The sequence below is a fragment of the Gallinula chloropus genome (genome assembly GCF_964237585.1).
Source record: "Gallinula chloropus genome assembly, chromosome: 30".
Taxonomy (NCBI): domain Eukaryota; kingdom Metazoa; phylum Chordata; class Aves; order Gruiformes; family Rallidae; genus Gallinula; species Gallinula chloropus.
This window is the reverse complement of record NC_140115.1, coordinates 2,007,728-2,035,188: the sequence shown is the minus strand read 5'-3', so window position 1 is coordinate 2,035,188 and position 27,461 is coordinate 2,007,728. Positions and strand designations below refer to the sequence as shown.

At 50.5% G+C, this 27,461-nt stretch overlaps 1 protein-coding gene across 1 annotated transcript; it reads left to right on the top strand.

The window, feature by feature from the left end:
• Nucleotides 1–10,350: 10,350 nt before the first annotated feature.
• LOC311202472 (olfactory receptor 14A16-like) lies at nt 10,351–11,283 on the top strand (the record flags this gene model as incomplete). The annotated part of the gene is made up of 1 exon (XM_084277057.1): nt 10,351–11,283. The coding sequence occupies one exon, from the start codon at nt 10,351–10,353 to the stop codon at nt 11,281–11,283; it is 933 nt and encodes a 310-aa protein (XP_084133183.1).
• Between the last annotated feature and the right edge of the window lie 16,178 nt (nt 11,284–27,461).

The window sequence follows — 27,461 nt, the reverse complement described above, 5'->3', positions numbered from 1 at the left end:
TTTTCTGTTCTACAGCTGAGTACTATATTCTGACTGTCATGTCCTACGACCGCTACGTTGTCATCTGCCAGCCCCTGCACTACGGGACCCTCCTGGGCAGCAGAGCTTGTGTCCACATGGCAGCAGCTGCCTGGGGCAGTGGGTTTCTCTATTCTGTTCTGCACACAGCCAGTACATTTTCACTCCCCCTCTGCAAGGGCAATGCTCTTGACCAGTTCTTCTGTGAATTTCCCCAGATCCTCAAGCTCTAACACCTACTTCAGGGAGGCTGGGCTTATAGTTGTCAGTGTCTGTGAACAATTTGGGTGTTTTGTGTTCATCGTGGTGTCCTATGTGCAGATCTTCAGGGCTGTGCTGAGGATCCCCTCGCAGCAGGGACAGTACAAGCCTTTTCCACCTGCCTCCATCACCTGGCTATGGTGTCCCTGTTTCTCAGCACTGGCATGTTTGCCTACCTGAATCACACCTCCGTCTCCTCCACACCAATGAACCTGGTGGTTACTGTTCTGTGCTCAGTGGTGTCCCCAGCAATGAACCCCTCATCTACAGCATGAGGAACAAGGAGTTCCAGGTTGCACTGTGGAATCCATCCCAATGGAAGTTGCTTCATCAACAATAACCTGTCTCCCATTCTCTGCACATTTACCAGAATTTATCTTAGGCCAGGAGTCTTCTGCTTTCCCTTCCAATAATCCCACTCACAGAGAATTCTTTGCTTTACACTGCTTGTTCTGAGGTTTGATTCTGTGATTCTGACCACTGGATAACACTCTCCCAGACATTGCATTTCCAAGAGCTGCTCTTCAATCAAAGGGGATGTACTGCACTCTGGCTTTTCATCTTAGGACCATTCTCTTGGCTAGGAAAGCCCTGACCCCCAAGGTTACTGGGGCTCCTAGTAGGCTACCTAGGAGGGTTTCTGGCTAGGAAAGTTTTTCATCCCTTGCAAATTTTTTTGTGACCTACAATAAAGGTGGTAGATTCTCTCCTACCCCTCCTTTTATTAATAACTCTATAAATACATTAATAACAATGTTAATGCTATTAATAGTAGTTCTATAAATAAGTAATATTAACAATAATGGATGGGTACACCCTCGGCTGGGTAAGGAGCTGGCTGGAGGGCCGGGCTCAGAGAGTGGTAGTAAATGGAGTTAAATCCAGCTGGCGACCGGTCATGAGTGGTGCTCCCCAGGGGTCGGTGCTGGGGCCTGTCCTCTTCAATTGATGACCTAGATGAGGGCATTGAGTGCACCCTCAGTAAGTTTGCAGATGACACTAAATTGGCTGGGAGTGTGGATCTGCCTGGGGGTAGCGAGGCTCTACAGAGGGATCTGGACAGGCTGGAGAGCTGGGCTGAAGCCAATGGCATGAGGTTCAACAAGAGCAAATGCCGAGTCCTGCACTTTGGCCACAACAACCCCAGGCAGCGCTATAGGCTTGGGGCGGAGTGGCTGGAGGACTGTGTGGAGGAAATGGACCTGGGGGTACTGATTGATGCCCGGCTGAACATGAGCCCACAGTGTGCGCGGGTGGCCAAGAGGGCCAACGGCATCCTGGCTTGCATCAAAAATAGTGTTACTAGTAGGAACAGGGAGGTGGTTGTCCCCCTGTACTCAGCACTTGTGAGGCCGCATCTCGAGTACTGTGTTCAGTTTTGGGCCCCTCACTACAGGAAAGACATTGAGGCCCTGGAACGCGTTCAGAGGAGGGCTACTAAGCTGGTGAGGGGTCTGGAACACAGGCCTTACGAGGAGCGGCTGAGGGAGCTGGGATTGTTCACCCTGGAGAAGAGGAGGCTCAGGGGAGACCTTATAGCTCTCTATAACTTCCTGAAGGGAGGTTGTAGTGAGCTGGGGGTCGGCCTCTTCTCCCGTGTAGACAGTGACAGAACTAGAGGGAATGGTATCAAGCTGCGGCAGGGGAGGTTCAGGCTGGACATTAGGAAGCGCTGCTTCTCGGAAAGGGTAGTCAGGCACTGGAATGCACTGCCCAGGGAGGTGGTGGAGTCACCGACCCTGGGGGTGTTCAAGGAAAGACTGGATGTTGTATTGAGGGACATGGTTTAGTGGGAGCTAGTAGTAATAGGTGAATGGTTGGACTGGATGATCTTTTAGGTCTTTTCCAACCTTGATAATTCTGTGATTCTGTGATTCTGTGAAACAAAACCTCGCAGGATGGGTAAGGATAGTTTACTAGAATAGCAGAAAGAGAGATATAACAATGATAACAGGACTTTGTAGCAAAATATATGAAACTGGTGATACACAATGCAGTTTGTCACTGAACCACACAACCCAGGCTGTGCAGCCCAGAGCTGTCCCGAAAACGGGATCATCCCCAAAACTGCACGTCATGGAGCTGCCTCCTCCTCCTCCCACCAGCCCCCCTTTTATGCTGAGCATGATGTAATTCGCATGGAATACCCCCTTTGGCCAGTTCGGGTCACCTGTCCTGGCTGTGTCCCCTTCCTTCTCCTTAGTAGGGAAATAGGAACAACTGAAAAGTCCTTGACTGCTTGGCAAAAACCAGAAACATCAGGGTGTTATCAACACTGCTCTCATCCCAACTCCCAAACATGGCATTCCATCTGCTATTAGAAAAGAAATCAACTCCATCCCAGCCAAAACCAGCACTCTGACATAATTTCCCTGTCAAAGGGGCTGGCTGGGGAGGGGTGGTCATGGCATGGTGCAGCACTCTGCTATTGTTGGGTTTGTAAGGTACTCTCTGTGCTATCACTGGGTGTGCAATTTCGGCTGTTATTGTTCCCCTTTTATGGTGCTTTTGTCAGTAAACTGTCCTCATCCCAACCCACAGAGGCTCTGTCTGTTCTCCTCCTGGAGTGAGTGAGCAGCATGTGGTGCTCAGCCATTGTTCGGGGCTGAACCACCACAGTTTCCAAGCCACAAGCAGTGAGCTTCTCTAGGAGAAAGTTCTGGAAAACTGTGTCCAAGGCCTTGTTAAAGTCAAGGTAGACAACATCCAGAGCCCTTCCCTTGTCCAAGAAGCAGGTCACTCTGTCATAGAGGGAGATTCAGTGGGTCAAACAGGACCTGCCCTTATGAACCCAAGCTGATTGAGCCTGATCACCTGGGGGTTCTTCATGAACTGGTTAATGCTGCTCAGGATGATCTGCTCCATCAGCTTCTCTGGGACTGAAGTCAAACTCTCAGACTTGTAATTTGCCTGATCATCCTTCTGTCCCTTCTTTTATTGGGGGTTATGTTGACTGATCCAGTCAGCCAGGACTGATGGAAAGTGGCTTGGTGAACACCCCTTGCCAGATATCTCAGCACCCTTTCAGCCCCACAGATCTCTGCACATCTCTGTGGTGCAGCAGGGCCATCTCCTCCTGGATTGGGGTGGGGTCATTCTGCTCCCTGTCCCTGTCTCCCAGCTCAGGGAATTGGATTCTCTCTGTACAACTGCTCCTATTATTAAAGACAGTGGCAAAGATTTCATTAAGCACCTCAGCCTTGTCCTCATCTTTCCACAATGTTTCCTCCTAAATCTGATAGGGGATGGAGGGTCTCCCTGGTCTTTCTTTTATTTAAATGGAGGACAGATGAACTTCTAGTTGGTTTTGGACCAACAATGAGGAAAAACTCTCATCCTGTTGTTCTTCCCTCAGTGTTATACACCCCATGCTGACCCAGGAAGAGACTTAGCAATGACTGAGTGTCAGGACCTGTCTTCTCTGGGGCTGGGGGTCAGGGCTTGGCCTTTCTGCTTCATCAAACCAACCCAGGGCTTTCTCAGCATCTCAGCTGCTTGTACATTGCCTTTGTCTACCAGACAACATGGCCTCCAATTACCTGTGCTAACGAGTCCCTGGGGAGGCTCAGCCAGCAATGGCTCTCAGTGGGACTCATTAATACTTCAGGGGACTTTGGCTTCTGCTTTTGACATGGATTTTTTTGTGTAATTTCCTCTCAGTACCTGAGCTTCAAGGACTCAGCACCAAATGCACTCCAGGGCTCATTAAAATTAAAAAGCAAGCCCTAATGAGCTGTGTCTCTCTGTGTAATTATCTTCAAATCTTCAAGAGATGTACAGATCACTGAAGCTGTTTCAAGAGGAGCTCAGAGTAAAATTTATTTATTTTTAAGGGTGTAGGTTATTATTTTCACTGTGGATGAGAGGTGATAAACTGATTGAGATTGATCCAGAGTGTCTCCTAAGGAGGTCTGTAATGGTCTGAAAAAGGGTCCGTTGAAGGAGTAGGGAGAACCTTGCTGCACATCTCCACAAGCCCACCATGACTCTCACCAGCCAACTGGGACTTGCATCCCTTGTCCTTACATCTGGTCTCTCTGCTGCACTCCACAGTGAGGCATTACAGCCCCTCTGTACCAGCTCCCCTGCTTTCCTTCGAGAACTGGCTGCACACAGGCAGCACACAGGGAGTTATTTTCCCAACAACACAAGAAACCTGACAAGATTCACCATTAAATTCAACACTCCTCGCTCTATGCCAAGTGCAATCTGCCACCAGTGAGGTTCACCTTGAACAAAGCTTAACCCTGTGAGAGATGTTCTAGTGAGGAAGGAGACTGTGAAATCACCACAACTCAAGAGCTGGCTAAAGACAGAATGAGTCAGACAGCTGCCAGAAAGGCAAAGGTTTAACTCCCTGAAACTCAGAGCAGCAGCTGGATGGTTGAGCGGTGTCTGAATGGTCCTAGGGGAAGGAGAAGGGAAATTTAGAGAGCAACTCTCCTTATCCCAACCGACAGAGGCTCTGTCTCTTTCTCCTCTGGGAGTGAGCCAGTGGTGTGTGGTGCTCAGCCACTGTTTGGGGCTGAACCACCAGAAGGATTTAAATTACTCTCTCCTCTTTTTATTTATTTTCTATCATGTCCTTTAATGCCTCTTGCTGAGGCACTACAAGTCAGCTGAGGCTTCTACACGCACACATTAACCACTGACACATCGGAGCTTCACTTCCAGCAGACCCTGGCAAAACCCTCCGTGGTTTTACAAAGAGAAACCTCAAGAACTTTTCCAACCAGAGCTGATCTGCTCCTTCTGATCTTGTGATGTTCTGCATCAGGGGACAACCAGAACAGGGGGTAGAACCAACACATCATCCTGTTTTGTGACCAATCCAGCATTGGTGACACATGATAATTTATTCATTGCTGCCCAGATGCTGCCCATCAAGGCCCTTCTTGATTTGCGTGTTGCTCCACTAGAAAGTAAGCTCAGGGAGCACTGGTTGTTGTGGGGGAGGACTGCCAGGGCAGCTGGTGCCAACTGCCCAAAAGAATCTCCCATGCATGATGACATCATCAGTGAGCAGGGTTAAACCTCAACACCCGCACATCAAGGGAGTTCAGACATGACTGGTGGAGCAGCAGTGTCAAGGAGGAGGCTTTGGGCGTTCTGAGGGATGCCATAGCAGCCAGAGCTGCTTCACAGGAACCTGTCCATGAGCACATTGGGCAGCACTGGGAGCAGTACGGCCACCCAGGCAAAGGCACTTACTGTCAATTTGTCTCAGCACTGGTGTGGACACCAGCAGAGAGTCCAGGAGGGGGGTGGGGGGGGGTTGGGGGGGCGGTCAGGACGAGTGTGGAGGAACTGTCACAAGGTTGAAAGAAATTCTGCTAAGTTAGGGTCTTGTGTGGAGAGGCTGAGAGATCTGGGCTTCTTTAGCCTGGGGAAGGGGACTCTGAGGAGAGTATAGAGGTAGCTCCAGAGAGCTTGAAATTTCCTTTTCAAATAAATGGCAATTAAAAATAGAGGTGCAGATCAGTTATGAGCATGAAGAAATGCCATTCTGAGGGTAGTGCTGTGGTGTTTGGAGTTACTTGGAGGAAGTGTGGATGAGCTGGTGGCTTTGTTTTTCTGGGAACAGCTGGTGAGGAGGGAGAGACAGCAGTACAGGCAGGGACATCATGGGGTGAGAACAAGTTGAGGAAGGTCATTGGGTGCCTGCAGCCATCAGGGAAACAGGCCCAGTTGTGGGACAGTGCGGGATGGCCTGTGGTGCAGATGGCCAAGAGTGCTGGCCAGGCTAAAAGGCCCCGATAGAAATGAGGTCTTTGCCCGCTTGGCTATGGCTGACGCCTCAGAGGCACAGAGGCCTCAGAGGAGACACATTGTCCTCATGGCCATGGAGCATCATTGCCTCCTTAAACCCATCCTGTGGAGGCCACCACGTGTCAATGTCATGAGACTAGCAGTAATGCAGTAGAGGAAAATGCCAAGCACGGGCTCATTAGGGAGGTAAAGGTCAGGGGCAGGTTAGGACAAAGTGACCATGAAATGGTCGAGTTCAAGATCCTGTGTGGAAGAATCAAGCCAAAAAGCAGGATAGCTACCCTGAATTTTGGAAGAGCAAGATCTCCTCCACAACCTATTAGGAGCTGTCCCATTGGCTACACTGTTAGAAGGTAAAGGAGCCTGAGAGAGCCGGGTAGCATTTAAACAACTCTTCTTCCAAGCACAGGACCGGTGCATCCCTTTGAGTAAGAAATCAGCAAAGAGAGGCAGAAGACCCGTGTGGATGAACACAGAGCTATTGGGTAAACTCAAAGGGAAGCAGAAGGTTTATGAACTGTTGAAACAGGGTCTGAGCACCTGGGAAGAATATAGGGATGCTGTCAGTGCCTGTAGGGACGCGACTAGGAAGACGAAAGGCCGCATGGAAAAGAAGCAAGCAAGGGACATAAAAGATAATAAAAAGGGTTTTTTCAGATATGTGAATAGTAAGAGGATGACCAGGGATAATGTGGGTCCCTTGCTGAACAAGGCGTGTGTCCTGGTAAAGAAGGTGGAGATACTGAATGCGGCCTTTGCTTAGGTCTTCACTTCAAAGGCCCCTCGGGACCCACAGATCCTGGATGAAAGCAGGAGTGTTTGGGAAATGAAGAGCTTCCCTCTGGTTGAGGTAGGGGAGGTTCAGGAGCAGCTCAAAGGGATTAATGCACACAAATCCATGGGCCCTGATGGGTTTCATCCATGTGTGCTGAGGGAGCTGGCAGAGGTGATTGCTGAGCTGCTCTCTATCATCTTCAACAGGTCTTGGAGGACAGGAGAAGTGCCTGAAGACTGGAGGATAGCCAGTGTCACTCCAGTTTTTAAAAAGGGCAAGAAAGAGGAACCTAGTAACTATAGGCCAGTCAGCCTCACCTCTGTCCCAGGAAAGGTAATGGAACAGCTTGTTCTGGATGCCATCTCCAAGCAACTGGAAGAGAAGAAGGCCATGAGGAGTAGTCAGCATGGATTCACCAAGGGGAAATCGTGCTCGACCAATATCATAGCCTTCTACGATCTCATGACAGGCTGGGTAGATGGAGGGAGAGCAGTGGATGTCGTCTACCTTGACTTCAGCCGGGCCTTTGATACTGTCTCCCATGACATCCTGATAACAAAGCTGAGAGAGCGCACGGGATAGATGAGTGGACAGTGAGGTGGGTTGAAAACTGGCTGTTGGACTGAGCCCAGAGGGTTCTGATCAGTGGAGCAGAATCTGAATGGAGGCCTGTGACTAGCGGTGTTCCCCAGGGCTCGGTGTTGGGTCCAGTCCTCTTTAATATCTTCATTGACGACCTTGATGAGGGAACAGCATCCACCCTCAGCAAGTACCTGATGATACAAAGCTGGGAGGAGTGGGGACAGGCAGGACACTGCGCTGCCATCCAGAGAGACCTGGACAGGCTGGAGAGCTGGGCAGTTAGAAACCAGATGAAGTTCAACAAAAGCAAGTGTAGAGTCTTGCACCTGGGAAGGATCAACCGTTTGTATCAGTACAGGCTGGGGGATGACCTGCTAGAGAAGAGCTCAGTGGAGAAGGACCTGGGGGTCTTGGTAGATGACAGGTTGGCCATGAGCCAGCAGTGTGCCCTGGTGGCTAAGAGAGCCAATGGGATCCTGGGGTGCATCCGGAGGAGTGTAGCCAGCAGGTGACAGGAGGGTATCCTCCCCCTCTACTCTGCCCTGGTCAGGTCCCACCTGGAGTATTGCGTCCAGTTCTGGGCTCCTTGGTTTAAAAAGGACAGGGATCTCCTGGAGAGAGTCCAAAGAAGGGCCACAAAGATGATTAGGGTCCTGGAACATCTCCCCTACGAGGATAGGCTGAGTAAGCTGGGAGTCTTCAGCCTTGAGAAGACTAAGGGGGGACCTAATTAAGGTTTATAATTATCTGAAGCAGGGGATGCAGGGGGAATCATCCAGCCCCTTTTCAGTGGTCTGTGGGGATAGGACAAGGGGCAATGGCTGCAAGTTGGAGCATAGGAAGTTCCACACCAACATGTGGAAGAACTTTTTCACAGTGAGGGTGACAGAGCCCTGGGACAGGCTGCCCAGGGAAGTGGTGGAGTCTCCATCTCTGAAGATATTCAAGACCCGTCTGGATGCCTATCTGAGAGATATGTCCTAGGGAGCTGCTTTGGCAGGGGGGTTGGACCCGATGATCTCTTGAGGTCCCTTCCAACCCCTACAATTCTATGATTCTATGATTCTATGATGTCTCCTGGAGCACCTCTTGCCTTCCATGCAGCCATGCTCCTGAATCTCTGCAGGGGGACAGAGAACCCTCCCATCCCTGTCAGGGTGTTCTGTCTCATGCAGAGGCAAGGAAAGGTGATTGTCCTGCCCAGCTCTGGTATGTTCAGGAGAAAGGGCTCTGCTGGACACAAGGATTTCTCCCAGGCTGAGGGTGGAAACATCAGTGAGAACTTCAATGTCATTCCTAGTAGGTTCCCTGGACGTTAAGGGTGGAGCCCAGAGGGAACCAAGGGTGTGATGTCTTCCCCTGCTGATCTGATATGAGCTGGGCTGGGCTCCTGAGATGGACAGTAGGAGCTCAAGAAATATTGCAGCGCTGCAGAGAGACAGCTCTGCCCAGGAGCAGCTCCTCTGCCAAGCACACAGGGCTGGGGACACTGCCTGTAGGCACTGAGGAGAGACCTGGGAGTCTGAGAGAGCTGACGGATGCTGAGAGCTCACTGGAGGAGAAATCTCCACAGCACTCTGCCTGGTATGTCTGTGGGTGCAGGGCAATGAAGGTTCTGTTCCTGGAGGGATCTCCTAAAGCTGGGACATGGGGCAGTGTGTGGGGTCTGTCAGGAGGACAGGTTCTCTCTAGGACCAGAAAGTGCTGCCTGGAAGGGATGCCCTTCTGCCTCATCAGAGGAACAGGGCAGGACAGCTGTCTTCTCCTGGGCATGGCTGCAGAGATGTGAAGCAGCGTGTGCACCCAGGGGTGCCCAGGGCTGTCCTTGTGATCAGGGTCCCTGCACCCTGGGGGCTGTGATCTGGGGCAGGGACTCTGCTGCTGCCAGGGTCAGCACTCAGCCTGCCTTGTTGGCTTTCCACAGGGATAGAAAAGGACCTGTGGGTTGAGGGAGTGACCAAGGGAAAAACAGAATAAAGTCCTTCTGCAGTAAAACAGCCTTGGTCAGCTTTGCTCCCAGCTCCAGCTGATCATTGAGAAATTTCAAAGGGAATTTGGAGAGCAACAGGGAAGCATTTTCCTGCCAGACAGAGTCTTTGCTTTGACTTTTCCTCTCCTGTGGGCTGTGCTGACTGCGGTGTATTAGAACTAATTTCTCCCCTCAAGAATGTCCACATCAGAGGATTTCCTGAGCTCTGCACACACAGAGGTTCCCCAGGGCAGTGCCCTGATACCAGGAGGGGTGTGCAGAGCAGAGCTGAGCACAGGGCAGGTTGGATGAGTTCTGTGAGCACAGAGCAGGAGGTGACATGGGCAGAGAGGACCTCCAACGACAGCTCCAGGCAGCAGAGACATTGTCAGGGAGGGAGAATAAAGGAGCTGCTTCCAGAAATGCCATGGCAGTGGGGATTTGGGACGTCCCTGATATACCCCACAGTGCAGACATTGATGTTCAACAGGGAACACCAGGGTGTGATCACAGAGCTCCCAGCACAGGGCAGCTGAGTCCAGGGCTGATGGACAGAGCAGCTCACCCCACTCTGCACTCAGGGAGAGTTTTCACTGGCACTGCAGCAGCAATGTCAGGCAGTTCTGACAGAAGAAACAGTCCTCAGTTGCAGTGAGGAGGAAAGCAAATCTCCAAAGCTCTGATCTTAGGTAGATTAAAACTGGAGTGTCAGTGCTGAAAAGCTCATTCCTATCCACAGGGGATTTAGTCTGAGTTCACACCATCCTTCTATTTACTGACTGCTGCCAGGCAGGACTGAGTTCTCAAGAGCCCACAGCTGACCCTCCTCAAGCCAGCACAAAAGGGACCTGCCAAAAGTCCTCCTGAATACAGAGAGTCAATGGGAATTGGAAGAGGTTTTCCTCCAAGATGATTTCCCTAACGACTCACTGTGCCTTTTCCTCCTCTGACAGGTCTCCACACTTGACAGCAGCAGATGTCCAACAGCAGCTCCATCAGCCAGTTCCTGCTCCTGCCCTTTGCAGACACACGGGAGCTGCAGCTCCTGCACTTCTGCCTCTTCCTGGGCATCTACCTGGCTGCTCTCCTGAGCAATGGCCTCCTCATCATCACCATAGCCTGTGACCACCACCTCCACACCCCCATGTACTTCTTCCTCCTCAACCTCTCTGTTCTTGACTTTAGCTGCATCTCCACCATTGTTCCCAAATCCATGGCCAATTCCTTGTGGGACTCCAGGGCCATTTCCTACACAGGATGTCTGGCTCAAATATTTTTCTTTGTATTTTTGTTCTCATCAGAGTTTTCTCTTCTCACTGTCATGGCCTATGACCGCTACGTTGCCATCTGCCACCCCCTGCACTACGGGATCCTCCTGGGCAGCAGAGCTTGTGTCCACATGGCAGCAGCTGCCTGGGCCAGTGGGTTTCTCAATTCTGTGCTGCACACAGCCAGTACATTTTCAGTGCCCCTGTGCCATGGCAATGCTGTTGAACAGTTCTTCTGTGAAATCCCCCAGATCCTCAAGCTCTCCTGCTCAGATGCCTACCTCAAGGAAACTGGAGTTGTTGTGTTCAGTTCCTGTTTAGTTTTTGGCTGTTTTGTGTTCATTGTGGTGTCCTATGTGCAGATCTTCAGGGCTGTGTTGAGGATCCCCTCGCAGCAGGGACGGCACAAAGCCTTTTCCACCTGCCTCCCTCACCTGACCGTGGTTTCCCTGTTTGCAAGCACTACTGTGTTTGCCTACCTGAAGCCCCCCATCCTCTCCTCCCTATTTCTGGACCTGGTAGTGGCATTCCTTTACTCAGTGGTTCCACCAGCAGTGAACCCCCTCATCTACAGCATGAGGAACAAGGAGCTCAAGGATGCCATGTGGAAACTGATGACTGGATGTTTTAAGCAGCAATAAAGTGCTCATATCAATAACAATGTAGTCTCTATTTAGTAGGATTTAATTTTTTGAAGTATTTTTTCCTTTTAGATTGTCTATGTTATAATTACATGGTGCACATTAGTCCTATTCCTAACACAGTATCTCTAGGTCTTCTTTGCTCCAGACAGTACGAAATGACAATGTATGCACAATTTGCAGCATATCTGCCTCCAAAGGGACACAATTTTTCCTTCTTTTATTTTATTATTTTATTTTTTTAAATTTACAAGCACCTCTTCTTCTCCTGAAACATTTGTCTACTTGTCTGGTGTGGCAATGCTTTCCTACAAGAGCAGAATAGGAATTGCCAGTATTGGTACCCACGGCAGCAGAAGAAATACTAACCTTCCCCTGTACCTGTCTTACCTCCAGTCTGTCTCTTTCATCTCCATCATCATGCAGGTGTTTCCACCCCTCCTGATGATGTGGCCATGCCTAAGGACAGCTTTTCAGCAGACTAGATGGACGTATCCTCACTGAATTCCACCTTCACTTGCTCTTTGGTCATTCAGATGCTGCTCAGTCTCCATTTCCTGCTTTGAGATTCAGAGAGTTGGAAAACATCCCATCTTTCAGAAGTCTAATGAACTGTTCTGTCAGCAAGTCAGTGTGTTGATAAGTGACCTTTCTATGTACCTGATTAAATCTGTTCTGGGAGAGAATCTCCTCTGAAAGCTGACCCCCTCCACACGCTGCTTGGCTGTAGCAGGCAGCTGAGGAGAGAGATTTCATGGGTATTAAACTGTGTCATGTTGAACTGCTGTTTGTTGTCAGAGAAATCTGCCTGTGCCTGTGAGCACAGATGCTGCCAGGAAAAGTGTTGGGAGTCCCAGGAGGCCAGTGAGGGAACTGCTGGGCTTGGGGATGAGCAAGGTTCTCCATGCAGGTTTTGATCTGAAGAGACTGCTTTTCCTGGCTGTCCAGATCTCCTTAAGACACCTCTGGACCAGCCCCCATTGCAGCATGCTGCTGAACTCTCTTCCATGATCTGAGATGTGACAGAAACATTTTTACCTAAGAAAAAATCCTCCATGGTGAAAATCCTTTGAAATTTTCATCACTCAAATAAAACCTCTCCAATTAGTCATACAAGTCTTATTTCTTTTAATTAAAATGTGTTGAAGAGCCGTGGTTTTAAGGGATTTCTGGATGTCAATGAGCCCCATGGTGTCTTTTCTTCAGAGTCTACAGACCTCAAGATACCAAGAGGAGAATGAAGAAACTTCTCAAGAAATTCAAGTCAGGACTAATGCCCAAAGTACCTTGAAGCATTTACAGGCCCCACCGACAGTCACTACTGACAAAGCCTCCCCATGGGCTCATTAGAGCAGACAACTGGAGGCCATGAGGACAAACCCAGGCAAAGCACAGGCAGCTCTGATGCTGAGGACACCCTGCTGGGTCTGATGAAGCAGCAATGCCAAGTGCTGACCCCCAGCCCCTGGGCAGGGAGATCCTGACCCCCACCTGTGCCTAAGGGCTCTTCCTTTGGATGTGGGGAGTGTGACCCCATGGAAGGACAGGGGTTTAATACATGGTGTCCTCCCCTGGCATGGGTGCAAGGAGGTAATGATGCTCCATGGCCACAAGGACAATGTTTCTCCTCTGAGGCCTCTGTGTCAGGGCCATCAACCACAGCCAAAGGGACAAAGACCTTGTTTCTATCTGGCCCTTTCAGACTGTTCAGCACCCTTGGCCATCTGTACCACAGTTCATCCTACAGTTCCCCACACCTGTGCCTGTGTCCCTGCAGGCACATTATCCCCTTCCCGACCATGCTCTCACCCCATGATGTCCCTGCCTGCACTGCTGTGTCTCCATCCTTGCCAGTTGTTCCCACAAACACAAACCCACCAGCTCATCCACACTTCCTCAAAGTGACATTTTACACCACAGCACTACCCTCAGAATGACATTTCTTTATCCTCACGTCCACTCTGACCTTCAAAGCTGCAGTTTCACCTTGACTTCCTTTCTTAGGTTCTTTCCCTGTAGCACAAGAGGGCTTCCCTCAGCCTCCCTTTCCCCAGGCTAAAGAACCCTGGGTCTCTCAGCCTCTCCACACAAGACCCCTAACTGTATCTGGTCAGACTTTCTGTGCCCACGTGAGTGTTTCTCCACATTCCACCAGACTGGGGAGCCCCACACTGGCACTGACTGCTCCAGAGGTGTCTTCACTGGTGCTGAGTCCGGATGGACAAGAAGGGCCCTTGTCTGCGTGGCCACACTCCTCCCAGTGCAGCCCAATGTGCTCATGGGCAGATTCCTGTTCAGCACCTCTGACTGCTATGGCAGCCCTTGCAATGCCCAAATTCTTCTCCCTGCAGCCTGTTCTCCACACGTCATGTCTGAGCCTGTCTTGATGTGTGGGTGTTGTGCTGGAACCTTTTGTCATGGTTTCATTCCAGCCAAGAGCTGGACATCAAGAGGCAAATTTCTCTCCAGGAGGATGATGTGGGGTGGGAGGGATTGGAGACAGGGGGAAGGGAGGGAAATGAAAACAAAAAACATAGTAAAACATACAACACTGGTGATTCCCGGTGCACTTTCTCACCAAACCACACAGCTCAGGCCCTACAGCTCAGAGCCCTGCGCTCCTACCCCCACCAGCCCCCTTTATGCTGAGCTTGATGGAATTGGCATGGAATACCCTCTGTGGCCAATTTTAGGTCACCTGTGCAGGTTTGTCGAGGTCTTTTTGAAGGGAAACTCCATCTTTTTAATGGTCCACATGTGCTTGCAGGTGTCTCTCCAACTTGTGGTGCCTCCAATGAAATACCAGCAATAGGTGTTAGAGACCCTGGGACTCCATTGCTGGACGTTCAGCATGTTCCATGTTGGACTATGGAAGAGCCTGATAATGACTGCTGGCACTGTTAGGACTGTTCCCTTGGCTGGGAATTCATGATTCTCAAGGTTTATGGGGCTGCTTGTGTACTCCTGGGGAAGTTTCAGGCCAGGAACGTCTGTCATCCCTCACAACTTTTTGCTTGGGACGTACGGCTGGACGTTTAACAGGTTGGAAGGTGGGTGCTGGTATAGCTGGAACATATAGCACCATATTACTACCCTGAACCTCCCCTTTTCCCCCACAGATTCACCCATATCCACCCCCAGAACCCTTGTACAACATCCTCACACCCCTCCCATCACGCATGGGAGCCCCCACAATTAACCCTCCCAGCACCCCTGGTGGATCCCCAAAACCTAATTACCCCCACCCCTTCATTTTCACCTCCAAATCCCCTCATATCTCACCCAAACACTCCTCTACTCCCTCCAGATGCCCTCCCTTCTGCAATCATGGGTGCCCTCCACACCTTCATCCTGCCCCCCAGCCCACCCTTAACCCTTCCCAGGCACCCTGGCAGGCACCCCCCACCCCCCTGTATCCCCCTTGACCCCCTGCTCCCCCCAAAGAAATCCCACTCATACACCCCCAGCACTGCCTACACCACCCCCAGGCTCCCTACAGAACCCACGGGTGCCGCCCCTCACTCCCCAGCACTGTGTTAAACCCCCAGCACCACTGGTGGTCCCCCAACACTCCCCATAACCCCAAACCTCCTATTTTCCCCCTCAAGTCCCAACATATCTCTCCCCAGTACGCACTATACCTCCCCCCAAAACACCTCCCCAACCACCTATGGGTTTCCCCCAATTTAACCCCCACATCCAGCCCAGCCTTAAACCTATCTAGTACCCCTTGTTGCCCCTCAAATGCCCCCATAAACCTCAAACTCCACCCTTCCCCCCAAAAATCCTCCCATGTCCCCCGCAGAACTACCCTGACTCCCCCACACCCCACCTCCCCAGCACTAATGGGTTCCTCAGCACCACATAAGCCTCCTCAGCCAAACATTAATAACCCAGCAAACTCTATACCCACCAGCACCACATTACTCCTCCAACCCCCTTCCTTTTCACCTTCAAATTACACCATACCTTCCCCCAAGACCCTGCCTCAACCCCTACACCCCCCCAGCAACAGTAAGTGTGTCCCCACCACCACCTTTCCAGCCCTATCTTAACTCCCCAAGCATGTTTATACCCCCAAACACCATGTAACCCTGTAAAACCCTGCTGTAGCAGGGGGCAATATGGTGCTGAGGGGGTGTGCAAGTAAGTGCTTGGCAGGAGAAAGGTCTCCTTTATGCCAGTGCTGAGATCAGCCATGTTCAGTCTTGAATGGGCCATCTTGCTTTGCCTCATCCTTCTTCTGCTGGCTCATTTTGCTCCTGGGAATGAGCTGTTGTTCCTGAGCTTGTTCATCTGCAGAAGGGAAGGGACTGGCATGGATAGAAATAAAGCAGGTGTGTTTGGAATAGCAGGAAAGGGAATGAGGAGAAAATGCCTTTGCCCTACACTGTCAAAAGCCCAACACCAGCCCCACCCCCCGCTAAAGTAAGGAAATGGGAATGGCACTTCTGAAGGTAAAGGAGACTTTGCAACAGGTGATAGAAGTAGTGCCACAGAATCACAGAATCACAGAACACTGGGGGTTAGAAAGGACATTGAAAGATCACACAGTCCAACCTTCCCTGCCAGAGCAGGATCATCTAGGCTAAATCATACAGGTGGCTTTGAATGTCTCCAGAGAAGGAGACTCCCCAACCTCTCTGGGCAGTCTGTCCCAGTGCTCCATCACCCTCACAGTCTAAAAGTTCCTCTTTACATTCACATGGAAGTTCCTCTGCTCCAGCTTGTACCCATTGCCCCTTGTCTTATCACTGACCATCACTCTCAGAAGAGCCTGGCTCCGTCCTCCTGAATCTGACCCTTTATATATTTATAAACATGAATAAGGTCAGCCCTCAGTCTCCTCTTCTCCGAGCTCAAGAGGCCCAGCTCCCTCAGCCGTTCCTCATAAGGAAGGTATTCCACTCCCTTAACAATCTTGGTGGCCCTGAGCTGGGCTCTTTCAGCCCACAACACACCTCGAGTGCTGTGTCCAGTTCTGGGCTCCTCACCATAAGAAAGACACTGAGGTCCTCGAGCAAGTGCAGAGAAGGGCAACCAGGCTGGGGAAGGGGCTGGAGGGCAAATCCTATGAGGAACGGTCGAGGGAACTGGGGCTGTTTTGATTGGAGAAGAGGAGGCTGAGGGGACACCTCATCACCACCTACAACTACCTGAAGGGAGGTTGTTGAGAGGTGGGCAATAGTCTCATCAGCCAGGTAACAGGTGATAGCACAAAGGGAAATGGCATGAAGCTGGGCCAGGGCAGGTTTAGATTGGATATTAGAAAAACATTTTTACTGAAAGAGTTGTCAGGGCCTGGAACAGGCTGCCCAGGGAGGGGGTTGAGTCACCTTCCCTGGATGTGGTCAAAATAAATGGTAGATGAGGTAGTTAGGGATATGGTTTAGCATAGGGTGGGAATGGTTGGACTCAATGATCTTAAAGGTCTTTTCCAACCTTGTGATTCTGTGATTCTTTCAAGGAGTTCTCTGTCCTTCTTGTAACTGAGGGGCCCAGAACTGGACCAAACATTCCAGGTAAAGTCTTACCAGGGCAGAGAAGAGTGGGAGAAAGACCTCTCTTGACCTAGTAAGAGCACCCCTTCCAATACACCCCAGGATGCCATTGTTCCTCTTACCCAGGAGGGCACATTGCTGGCTCATGGTCATCCTACTGTCTACCAGGACCCCAGGTACCCCGTCACTCTCCAACAGGCCATTCCCCAACTGTTGCAGATGGGATAGGTAAGAGGGATGCGCTTCACTCTTAAGAGAGAGGCAATAATGTGTTTATTGATATAAACATAAAGGGATCATGGAAGAAAGTTCAGCAGCATGCTGCCATGGATGCTGGTCCAGAGGTCTCCTAAGGAGATCTGGACAGGCAGGAAAAGCAGTCTCTTCAGACCAAAACCTGCCTGGAGAACTTTGCTATTCTGACAGAGCAGCAGTTCCCTCACTGGCCTCCTGGGACTCCCAACACTTTTTCTGGCATCATAGAATTGAGTTGTAGGGGTTGGAAGGGACCTCGAGAGATCATCGGGTCCAACCCCCCTGCCAAAGCAGCTCCCTAGGACATATCACTCAGATAGGCATCCAGACGGGTCTTGAATATCTTCAGAGATGGAGACTCCACCACTTCCCTGGGCAGCCTGTCCCAGAGCTCTGTCACCCTCACTGGGGAAAAGTTCTTCCGCATGTTGGTGCGGAACTTCCTATGCTCCAGCTTACAGCCATTGCCCCTTGTCCTATCTCCACAGAGCACTGAAAAGGGGCTGGCTGATTTCCCCTGCATCCCCTGCTTAAGATAATCTAAAAACCCCCTTTTTATTATCCTTTATATCCCTTGTCTGCTTCATTTCAAAGGGGGCTTTAGCCTTCCTAGTTGCATCCCTACAGGCCCTGACCACATTCCTGTATTCTCCCCAGGTGCTCAGACCCTTTTTCCACAATTCATAGATCTTCTGCTTCTCTTTGAGTTTACCCAATAGCTTCGTGTTCATCCATGCAGGTCTTCTGCCTCTCTTTCCCGATTTCCCGCTCAAAGGGATGCATCGTTCCTGTGCTTGGAAGAAGCACTGTTTGAATAATAGCCAGCTCTCACAGGCTCCCATTCCTTCCAACAGCGTAGCCCATGGGATAGCCCCTATTAAGTAGTGGAGGGGATCAAAGTTAGCTCTTCCAAAATTCAGGGTAGCTATCCTACTTTTTGGCTTGCTTCTTCCACTCAGGATCTTGAACTCGACCATTTCATGGTCGCTTTGTCCTAAGCTGTCCCCGACCTTCACTTCCCTAACGAGCCCGTCCTTGTTAGTGAAAACAAGGTCCAGCACCCGCCCTCCCCTAGTAGGCTCCTGCACCATCTGTAGCAGGAAATTGTGTTCAACACACCGCAGAAATTGTCTGGACTGCATACGACTGGCCGTGTTGCTTGCCCAGCAAATATCTGGACAGTTGAAGTCCCCCATAAGGATCAGTGCCCGGGATCTTGAGGCTACTTCTAACTGCTTATAGAATGCGCTATCAACCTGCTCCTCTTGATCAGGGGGCCTATAGACACTCTCACAACAAGGTCACCCATGCCACTTTGCACCTTGATTTTAACTCACAAGCACTCGACGGATGGTTCATCCTTCCCCAGGTGTTGGTAGTTGGGGCCTGACGGTCGGAAGATTTCGGGCTGTACGGAAAGGTAGGAACCCCCCCCCTCCTCAGGTAACCAATAGTAGGCAGCCGGTGATGTAAGTGGACGGAAATGACATCGTAAACCTCGGCTATATAACACTGTGGCACTCACTAATAAACACCATTTGCCGTCCCCCACGTTGGTGTCTGTGAGCTGATGGCCCGAGCGGCCAGAGTGTGGCCGCCGTGCCGTTCCTGAACCAGGTCGCCACGCCTAGAGAGGCAACAGCCAGGTGGAGCTCAATACATTCCAGCTGCTCTCTCACATAAAGAGCAACTCCTCCACCTCGCCTCCCTAGCCTGTCTTTCCTAAAGAGCACATAGCCATCCATGACAGCGTGCCAGTCGTCCAGGTTGTCCTGGGGATTCCATCCACTTTCTGTCCCCATCTTTTCACTCAGGGGTCTGCGTATCAGTAGACAAATGGTATTACTACTAAAGACTGAGGAGAAAAGGCCTCAGCCTTTTCTTCATCCTCTGTCACAATTAGGTAATTATAAATTCAATTAATTTGCTATTTGTTCTTATAGAGTTAATAACATAAGTAGGGCCAGGGAGAATATCCCTCCTTTATCGTAGGTCGCAAACAAAAGGTTCGAGCGCTGAGCAAGTTTCCTGGTCAGAAACCTCCCCAGGTAGTCCACAAGCAACCCTGGTATCCTTGGGGCTAAGGTCATTCCTGGTCAAGGGAATGGTCCTAATAATGCCAGATGTCATTTTCAGGCTCTACAGGCATCCACATTCAAAAATGCAACACGTCCAGCAACAGCTCCCAAAGAAAAGGTGTGAGGGCTGAAAGATGTTTCTGGTCCGAAACCTCCACAAGTAGTTGTCAGGATCCAAAACCAGACTAATTTGGCAGAGGTTGCACACCATTGTGTTCCAAAAGACCTTAGGTTGCTCTGGGTGGCTTGGGGCACCTGGGCTTAACTCCTGAGTAATGCCCAACTAGGAGTTTTGTCATGACCAGGTCTTCATAATTTTCAGGAACAGAATTAAGACTCAAAACCGAGTCAAGGGTCAAGTCACTTTATTTGGCCAACAACAAGTGTGCAAGAGAAGAGGGGGGAAAGAAATGCGATATCTACCACCATGGAGCTGCAGTGTCCTGTCAGTCCAGTGTCTTCAGGTCTGGTGGGGCAACGTTCCCTCCATGTCGGTCACCTCTGTTCTTTTATTGTGTTGTATTCACTCCTTCCAGGAATCAATCAGCATATTGCAAGAGCTACTTTGTTTAGCTGCACCCCCCACTCAGTGGTGGTGTGTCTGCCCAATACCATCACTGGGAGGTTTTTGGTGGTCTTCAGGGGTGCCTGTGCCCCTGTCTCTTCCAGACCCCGGGTCTGGGCACATGCACAGTGGTTGGGTTAAAGTTAATCAGCTCTGCATTCAGGTCCATAGGAAGGCAGGATGCATCTGGTCTTGCGGTCTGACCGTTGCTCTACTGCTGACAGTGGTGAGAGCTGGTGGTGTAATGTTCCAGCAGTGTTGAGACAAACACCTGACACAGTCTCTTCATTGTTTGACACAGTCCCCTAGACCACCCTATGGCTCCACATGGCTGTTTTGTTCATGTTACGCCACGGTGGCATGAATGACAGGAGGTAAAGAGAGGAAGAAGGAAAAGAGACAGCATGGTCACAATAGCTAACAACATCCAATTAACTATTGCATTCTTACTTCTTAAAATGTAAATCTCTTCCTGCTGGAACAGGCTGCACGGAGAGGTGGTGGATGCCCCATCCCTGGTGGTGTTCAAGGCCAGGCTGGATGGGGCCCTGGGCAGCCTTGTGTAGCTCCAGTCCTGGAGGTTGGTGGCACTGCCTGTGGCAGGGGGTTTGAACTGTATGATCCTTGGGGTCCCTTCCAACCCAGACCAGTCTGTGATTCTATTATTATCAATTCAGAACATCTATGCTTTCTGGTACCTGTGTGGTTTTGGTGATACAAAACAGAGTGATTGTGGCCTTTGTGGTTCATGTGCTCTGCTGCCCTGGTCTATTCTGGTTGGGGTCGGCATACACAGTAGGAAAATGGATTTCCACACCCCCTTAGTCTAAGGCACATGTTTTGTTGGGGTCTCAAAACTTCTGTTCTAGATTTAAGCAAAGGCAAGTAAAAACACCCTATTTAATATGATCCATACTGCTGACAGTGTCGTTGGGCATTTCTTTAACGCCTTCAGGTGAAGCAGGAGTTACAAATTGCCTATTGGCTACGACATGTTGAATCAATTGTATAAAACATGGAATAATACGTGGCAAAAACAACAATGTGGTGAATCCACATGTCAAATAAATGTAATGTGACAATATTGCTCTTCACATTTGTGCCCCCTGATTGGCCAATAGATGGAGGGCATGAGCTGTGTCATTAGTAATAATTCCTACGATGGCTTGTAGACAAATAATGCAATTTAGATTATAGATTGGGTCTCGAGCAGCCCTAATCCATTCCTTAGGATTCTAGGTTGCAGGTCCAAAATGTTGTACGACACATTGGAGGGTCCACCTGTCTTTTCCCCAGGACTGGCTACTCCCACCTGCTACAGAAACATCAGTGGACCCTCGATATTGACTGAGGTCGTCATAGACCTTAATTCCCAAACGGAATGGTAACTTCCTGGTTGGTTATGCCAACCAGGTTCTGCCACAAGCCAAAGGGTTGGATTCCCTCAATATCTCAACTCACATACGATTCCTATTAGACCAAATGATATCAAATTTGTTTTGATGACCAGTTGCATTGACCCAATCCCAACTTAGCCATTGAGGGATGAGTTTTGCTCATCAGTGGTGTTGCTCAACACACACCAGAACATGTCACTTCTGACAGGAAAAGAGTGATTATAAGTTGCACAATTAATGGGTCGACACCCAGGGAAGATACAAGGATTTCCACACCTGAAGGTCCAATCACACACACTACAACCCACAAAACCTCCATTGTTGTCATTCCGATTCAGACAATATTCCCCCTTTTCTGGAACTGGGGTTTTCTATGGATTTGTTTCCTCATTCCAATAGAATGAATCTTTGCCAATGGTTATGTCACTTAGATCACTCAGGAGTCATTTTGGGGATATTGTTTCAACGTCCATGGCCAGTCTTTAAATCCTGAAGGGCTCCCACATCCCCAACAGTTTGTCATCTTAAAAGCGTTGGGCACCTGCTGGCCTAAAGTTATAAATCCATTTTGCCACCCCAGGCTGAAGAAGGGGGCACAAAAGTTTCCCCAGATATTAAAGATGGTGAGAATGGTCGACCAAAACAATGTTTGTGATAGTCTGCTAAACGTCCTATAAATATTAACAAAGCAGTTATTAACTAAACTATACAGACAATTAACAGCTTCATCTATTCCTTCAAGCAGGTGTCAGAGATTCCATCTGGAAAAGAAAAGAAAAAAACCCAGAATCAGTTTGTATTAAGGAACTGGTCGTAGATTGTTACTAGAAGGATGGAATAATCCACCTTGTATTGATTTTGTGTTCCTTCCCATGGGCATCTTTTGCTTTCCAAGCGTAATTGTTGAGGGGCTCAGCCAGTACGAGGGGAACGGTCCCAAAGGTCGGCATTTCTACCAAGCCTGGCAGACCAGGAGAGAAAATGGCTTTTCTGGGGTGCTGGGAGTTGGGGTTTGGGGATTAAAGCTGGGAGTTTTTGGACAAAAGGCATTGAGTCGGGACATCCAATTATTCCCCAGCAATCATTGACTTGGGGAACTGCATCCCAGAGTCGTTCTGCCCAGTGTGGCTTGTGAGCTTTTAAAAACCCTTTCAAAAGCCCATTAGTTCCCCCCACTATCCCATTAGCTTGGGGGTAACACGGGGGGTGAAATCCCCACCTGACTCTTCCTTCCTTGTCCCTCTCCTGCCCCTTAGCAGCAGAGAAATGACTGCCCTGGTCTGACTGAGCAGACTGGGGGTTGGCAGAAAGAAAAACCAATTGGTCAGGGCCTGCCCTGGATGTTCTCCTGCTGCTCCTGGAAATGCCTGGGCTTGGACTAGGCCAGAAATGATTTCCACTCCCACTAATACTCTTGTTTCCCCTCTGCCTTCCCAAGGGCTCCAATAGAGTCGATGTGCCAGGCCTCCCAAAGGGTCTTTTTCTCTCTCAGCTGGAGGGGGGTCTCTTCCATGGGGTGCCACTCTAACCGCAGGCAGCATTGTTCACAGGCCCAGAGCCAGGTGGGGCAAGCTTCCCAGCAACAGGCCAGCCCCTGGCATGTGCCTCCCTGTGGGAATCCTTGGATCCTGCCTGGACACATTTCACATGCAGCCATTCCAGGAGCCTGTCCCAATGTCCTCTGAGCTGGTCCTCTTTCTGCAGAGGGGCAATGCTGGCCAGTTCCTCTGAGCTGAGGGAGCTGGGCCTCGTTAGCTTGGAGAAGAGGAGACTGAGTTGTGGCCTTATTCGGGTCAATGGGTAAAACCTGGAGCAGAGGAAGTTCCATGTGAATGTCAGGAGAAACTCTTTCACTGTGAGGGTGCCAGAGCCCTGGGACAGACTGCCCAGAGAGGTTGTGGAGTCTCCTCCTCTGGAGACATTCACACCCTCCTGGATGTGTTCCTGTGTAGTTTAGTCCAGCTGATCCTGCTCTGGCATTGTGGTAGGACTAGATGACCTTTTGAGGTCCCTTCCAACTCCTGATGATTTGTGATTCCTTGACCTTGGATCTCCCTGCACGTCTCTTGGAGCACCTCTGGCCACTCAGGTTTCACCGGGTGTTGGTGTTTGAACACCTCCTTCTTGGCCTTCCTCCCCCACCCCATTACTTCCCATGAGAGCTGGGACCAGCAGCTCCCAGGAAGCAGGTGCCTCTTTTGTGCCCACTGGAACTGGGGCAAGAGGAATCCCAGCTTTGGTTGGCTTGAGGCAGCCCTGTGCCAGAGCTGCATCCCCTCCCCAAGGGGAAAGAGTCCCCTTCCTGTCCCTGTCTGGGGGTCCTGCCTCATGATGAGACAAGAAAAAGTGATTCTCCTGCCCAGCTCGTGTTTGATCAGGAGAAAGGACTCTGCTGGACAGAAGGATTTCTCCCCAGACTAGAGAGCAGATGGCAGGGAGGACTTCAATGTCTCTCCAAGTTGGTTCCCTGGAGCTTCAGGAATACCTCAGAGGAGCCGAGGAGTACGTGACGCCTTCACCTGCTCCTCTGCTGTAGCTGGGCTGGACTCCTGGGACAATGGGAGCTGATGAAACATTACAGCAATGATGAGGGACAGCTCTGCCACAGAGCAGCTCCTCTGCCAAGCACACAGGGCTGGGGACACTGCCTGTAGTCATCAGGGGAGACCTGAGAGGCTGAGAGAGCTGACAGATGCTGAGAGCTCACTGGAGGAGAAATATCCTCAGCACTCTACCTGTGAGTATGTCCCTGGTATGTCTGTGGGTGCAGGGCAATGCAGGTTCTGTTCCTGGAGGGATCTCCTAAAGCTGGGACATGGGACAGTGTGTGGGGTCTGTCAGGAAGATTCTCTATAGGACAAGAAGGTGCTGCATGGAAGGCATCCCCATATGCCCTATTAGGGGGACAGGGCAGGACAGCTGTCTTCTCCTGGGCATGGTTGAGAGGTGCCCAGGGCTGTCCTTGCGAGCAGGGTCTTTGTGACCCGGGGTCTGTGTGCTGGGGCAGGGACTCTGCTGCTGCCAGGGTCAGCACTCAGCCTGCCTGCTGGGCTTTCCACAGGGATATAGACAGCACCTCTGGGTTGAAGCAGTGACCCAGGGAAGGGCAACGTAAGGTCCTTCTGCTGTAAGAAAGTGCTGCCTGGGTCAGCTTTGCTCCCAGCCAGAGCTGATCCTTGAGAAATTGCAAAGAGAATCTTTCTCCAAAGGCAGAGTCTTTGCTTTGACTTTTCCTCTCCTGTGGGCTGTGCTGAGTGTGGTAGATGAGAACTTGTTTCTTCCCTTGAGAATATGCAGTGAAAACTTGATTCTCCTGAAGATGTTGGAGCCTGGGCTGAGCCCTGCACACACAGAGGTTCCCTGGGGCAGTGCCCTGATGCCAGGAGGGGTCTGCAGAGCAGAGCTGTGCGCAGGGCAGGTTGGATGAGGTCTGTGAGCACAGAGCAGGAGGTGACATGGGCAAAGAGAAGCAGCTGCAGTGACAGTTCTACACAGCAGAGACATTGTCAGGGAGGGAGAAGGAGCTGCTCCCAGAAATGCCCTGGCAGTGGGGATTTGAGACGTCCCTGACATCCCCAGCAGTGCTGAATCTATCCTACAGCAACCACCAGGTTTCTGCCACACAGCTTAGAGTCAGCACCCAGAGTTCCAGTGTTTCAGGCTCAGTCTTCTCCTTGACAAAATAACCCACATGAGGAGAAACCCCTGAGTGCCTGTCTGTCTGTCCCTGTTTCCAGCCTTGACTAGAACATTTCTCAATGTTTACCCTCCTATCCTTGCTGTCTGTGTCCCAGCATTACCTGGAGATCTGGTGGGGCTGCCACTGAGCTGACCCTCACTTCAGGACCCTGATCTGTAGGACTGAGGTTTTCCAGGCAGCTCCTGCTGGGCTGCAGCTGCCTCCCACAATGGCACCGCTCTCACAGGGACTCTTGTGCCCCAGAGAGGAGCCCCATGCAGGAGACATCTCGGCACAGATGCCGTGGCAATGCCACTCATCCCCTGTGTGTGGGCAGCTGTACTGAGCCCTGTGTGTCCCTGGCTGGGAGTGGGGAGCTGAGATCCTCCTTGGGTAGGATGAGACTGCAGGAGGGCTTTGGAGCTCTGCCCTGTGAGACTGGATTCCTCAGCTCTCTGTGGGGTCCAGTTTCTTCTGCAGGGAACAGCAGGGTGTGATCACAGACCGTCCAGCACAGGGCAGCTGAGAGCAGGGCTGATGGACAGAGCAGCTCTCCCCACTCTGCACTCAGGGGAAGGTTTCACTGGCACTGCAGCAGCAATGTCAGGGAGTTCTGACAGGAGAAACACTCCTCAGGTACAGGCAGGAGAAAACCAAAGCTCCAAAGCTCTGCTCTGCCCCAGGGTGAAATTGGAGTGACAGTGCTGAAAAGCTCATTCCTATCCAGAGGGGATTTAGGCTGAGATCACACCATCCTTCTATTTACTGACTTCTGCCAGGTAGGCCTGAGTTCTCCAGAGCCCACAGCTGACCCTCCTCCCAGCAGTGGCACGCTCAAACCAGCACAAATCAGAACTCCCAAAAGGGACCTGTCAGAAGTCCTCCTGAATACAGTCAATGTGAATTGAAAGAGTCTTTCCTCAAGGACGAGACCAGTAAATTATCGCTGCACCTTTTCTCTTTTGACAGCTCTCCACAGTTGATGGCAGCAGATGTCCAACAGCAGCAGCTCCATCAGCCAGTTCCTCCTCCTGGCCTTTGCACACACACGGGAGCTGCAGCTCCTGCACTTCTGTCTCTTCCTGAGCATCTACCTGGCTGCCCTCCTGGGCAATGGCCTCATCATCATCACCATAGCCTGTGACCACCACCTCCACACCCCCATGTACTTTTTCCTCCTCAACCTCTCTGTTGTTGATCTTGCCTACATCTCCACCACAGTTCCCAAATCCATGGCCAATTCCATGTGGGACACCAGGGCCATTTCCTACACAGGATGTGTGGCTCAACTCTTTTTCCTTTTATTTTTGTTCTCCACAGAGTTCTGTCTTCTCACTGTCATGGCCTATGACCGCTACGTTGCCATCTGCCACCCCCTGCACTACGGGACCCTCCTGGGCAGCAGAGCTTGTGTCCACATGGCAGCAGCTGCCTGGGGCAGTGGGTTTCTCCATGCTGTGCTGCACACAGCCAATACATTTTCACTGCCTCTCTGCAAGGGCAATGCCCTTGACCAGTTCTTCTGTGATATCCCCCAGATCCTCAAGCTCTCCTGCTCAGATGCCTACCTCAGGGAAACTGGACTCATTGTTGTCAGTGTCTGTTTAGTTTTAGGTTGTTTTTTGTTCATTTTGGTGTCATATGTGCAGATCTTCAGGGCTGTGCTGAGGATCCCCTCGCAGCAGGGACAGCACAAAGCTTTTTCCACCTGCCTCCCTCATCTCGCTGTGGTGTCCCTGTTCATCAGCACTGCTGTGTTTGCCAACCTTAAGTCCCGTTCCATCTCCTCCCTTATTCTTGACCTGGTACTGGCATTTCTTTACTCGGTGGTTCCACCAGCAGTGAACCCCCTCATCTACAGCATGAGGAACCAGGAGCTCAAAGATGCCCTGTGGAAACTGATGACTGGGTGTTTCTAAGCAGCAACAAGCTGCTCATCTTCTTCTGTATATCACTGGCCATGTAACTCACATTAGGACCAGTATGTGTTCAATAGGTTTTTTCAGTTGTTTGCATTTTTCTGTTTCTTCTTTGTCTAAGCTATAATAAGATGGGACAAGTTCATCTTATTCCTAATTAAGTATCTCCAGGTCTTACGTGACCCATACACTTTGTAATGATGAGCAGGGCTTTCTTTCCATCAGATTTGCCTGGAAATGTGCCCGAATTTTTCTTTCTTTCATTGTCTCCTGACATTTATAAAAATTTTTCAAGCACATTTTCATCAGCTGAACCACTCGACTCCTTGTCAGCAATGACAATACTTTCCCACCAAGACAGAATGGGAGTTTCCTGGCAGTGTGCCATGGAATCATGGAATCGCTTATGTTGGAAGAGACCCTTCCGATCATTGTTTCCAAGCACTGCCTAACCCTGCCAAGTCCACCTCTCGGCCATGTCCTCAAGCACAACATCTACACACCTTTTAAATAATACCAGGGATGGTGACTCCACCACTTTGCTATGAGGACAATGTGTCTCCTCCGAGGCCAAGGGAATGATCCTAAAAGCTCCTCATGTCCTTTTCAGGCTCTACCAGTGTCCACTTTAGAAAATGCTAAATGCCCAGGTACAGCTCCAAAACAACAGGTTTAAGTGCTGAACGATGTTCCTGGCCTGAAACCTCCCAAGGAAGCCAATAACAGCCCAAATAAACTTTGAGCTCAGGGCTTTCCTTGGCAAGGGAATGGTCCTAACGATGCC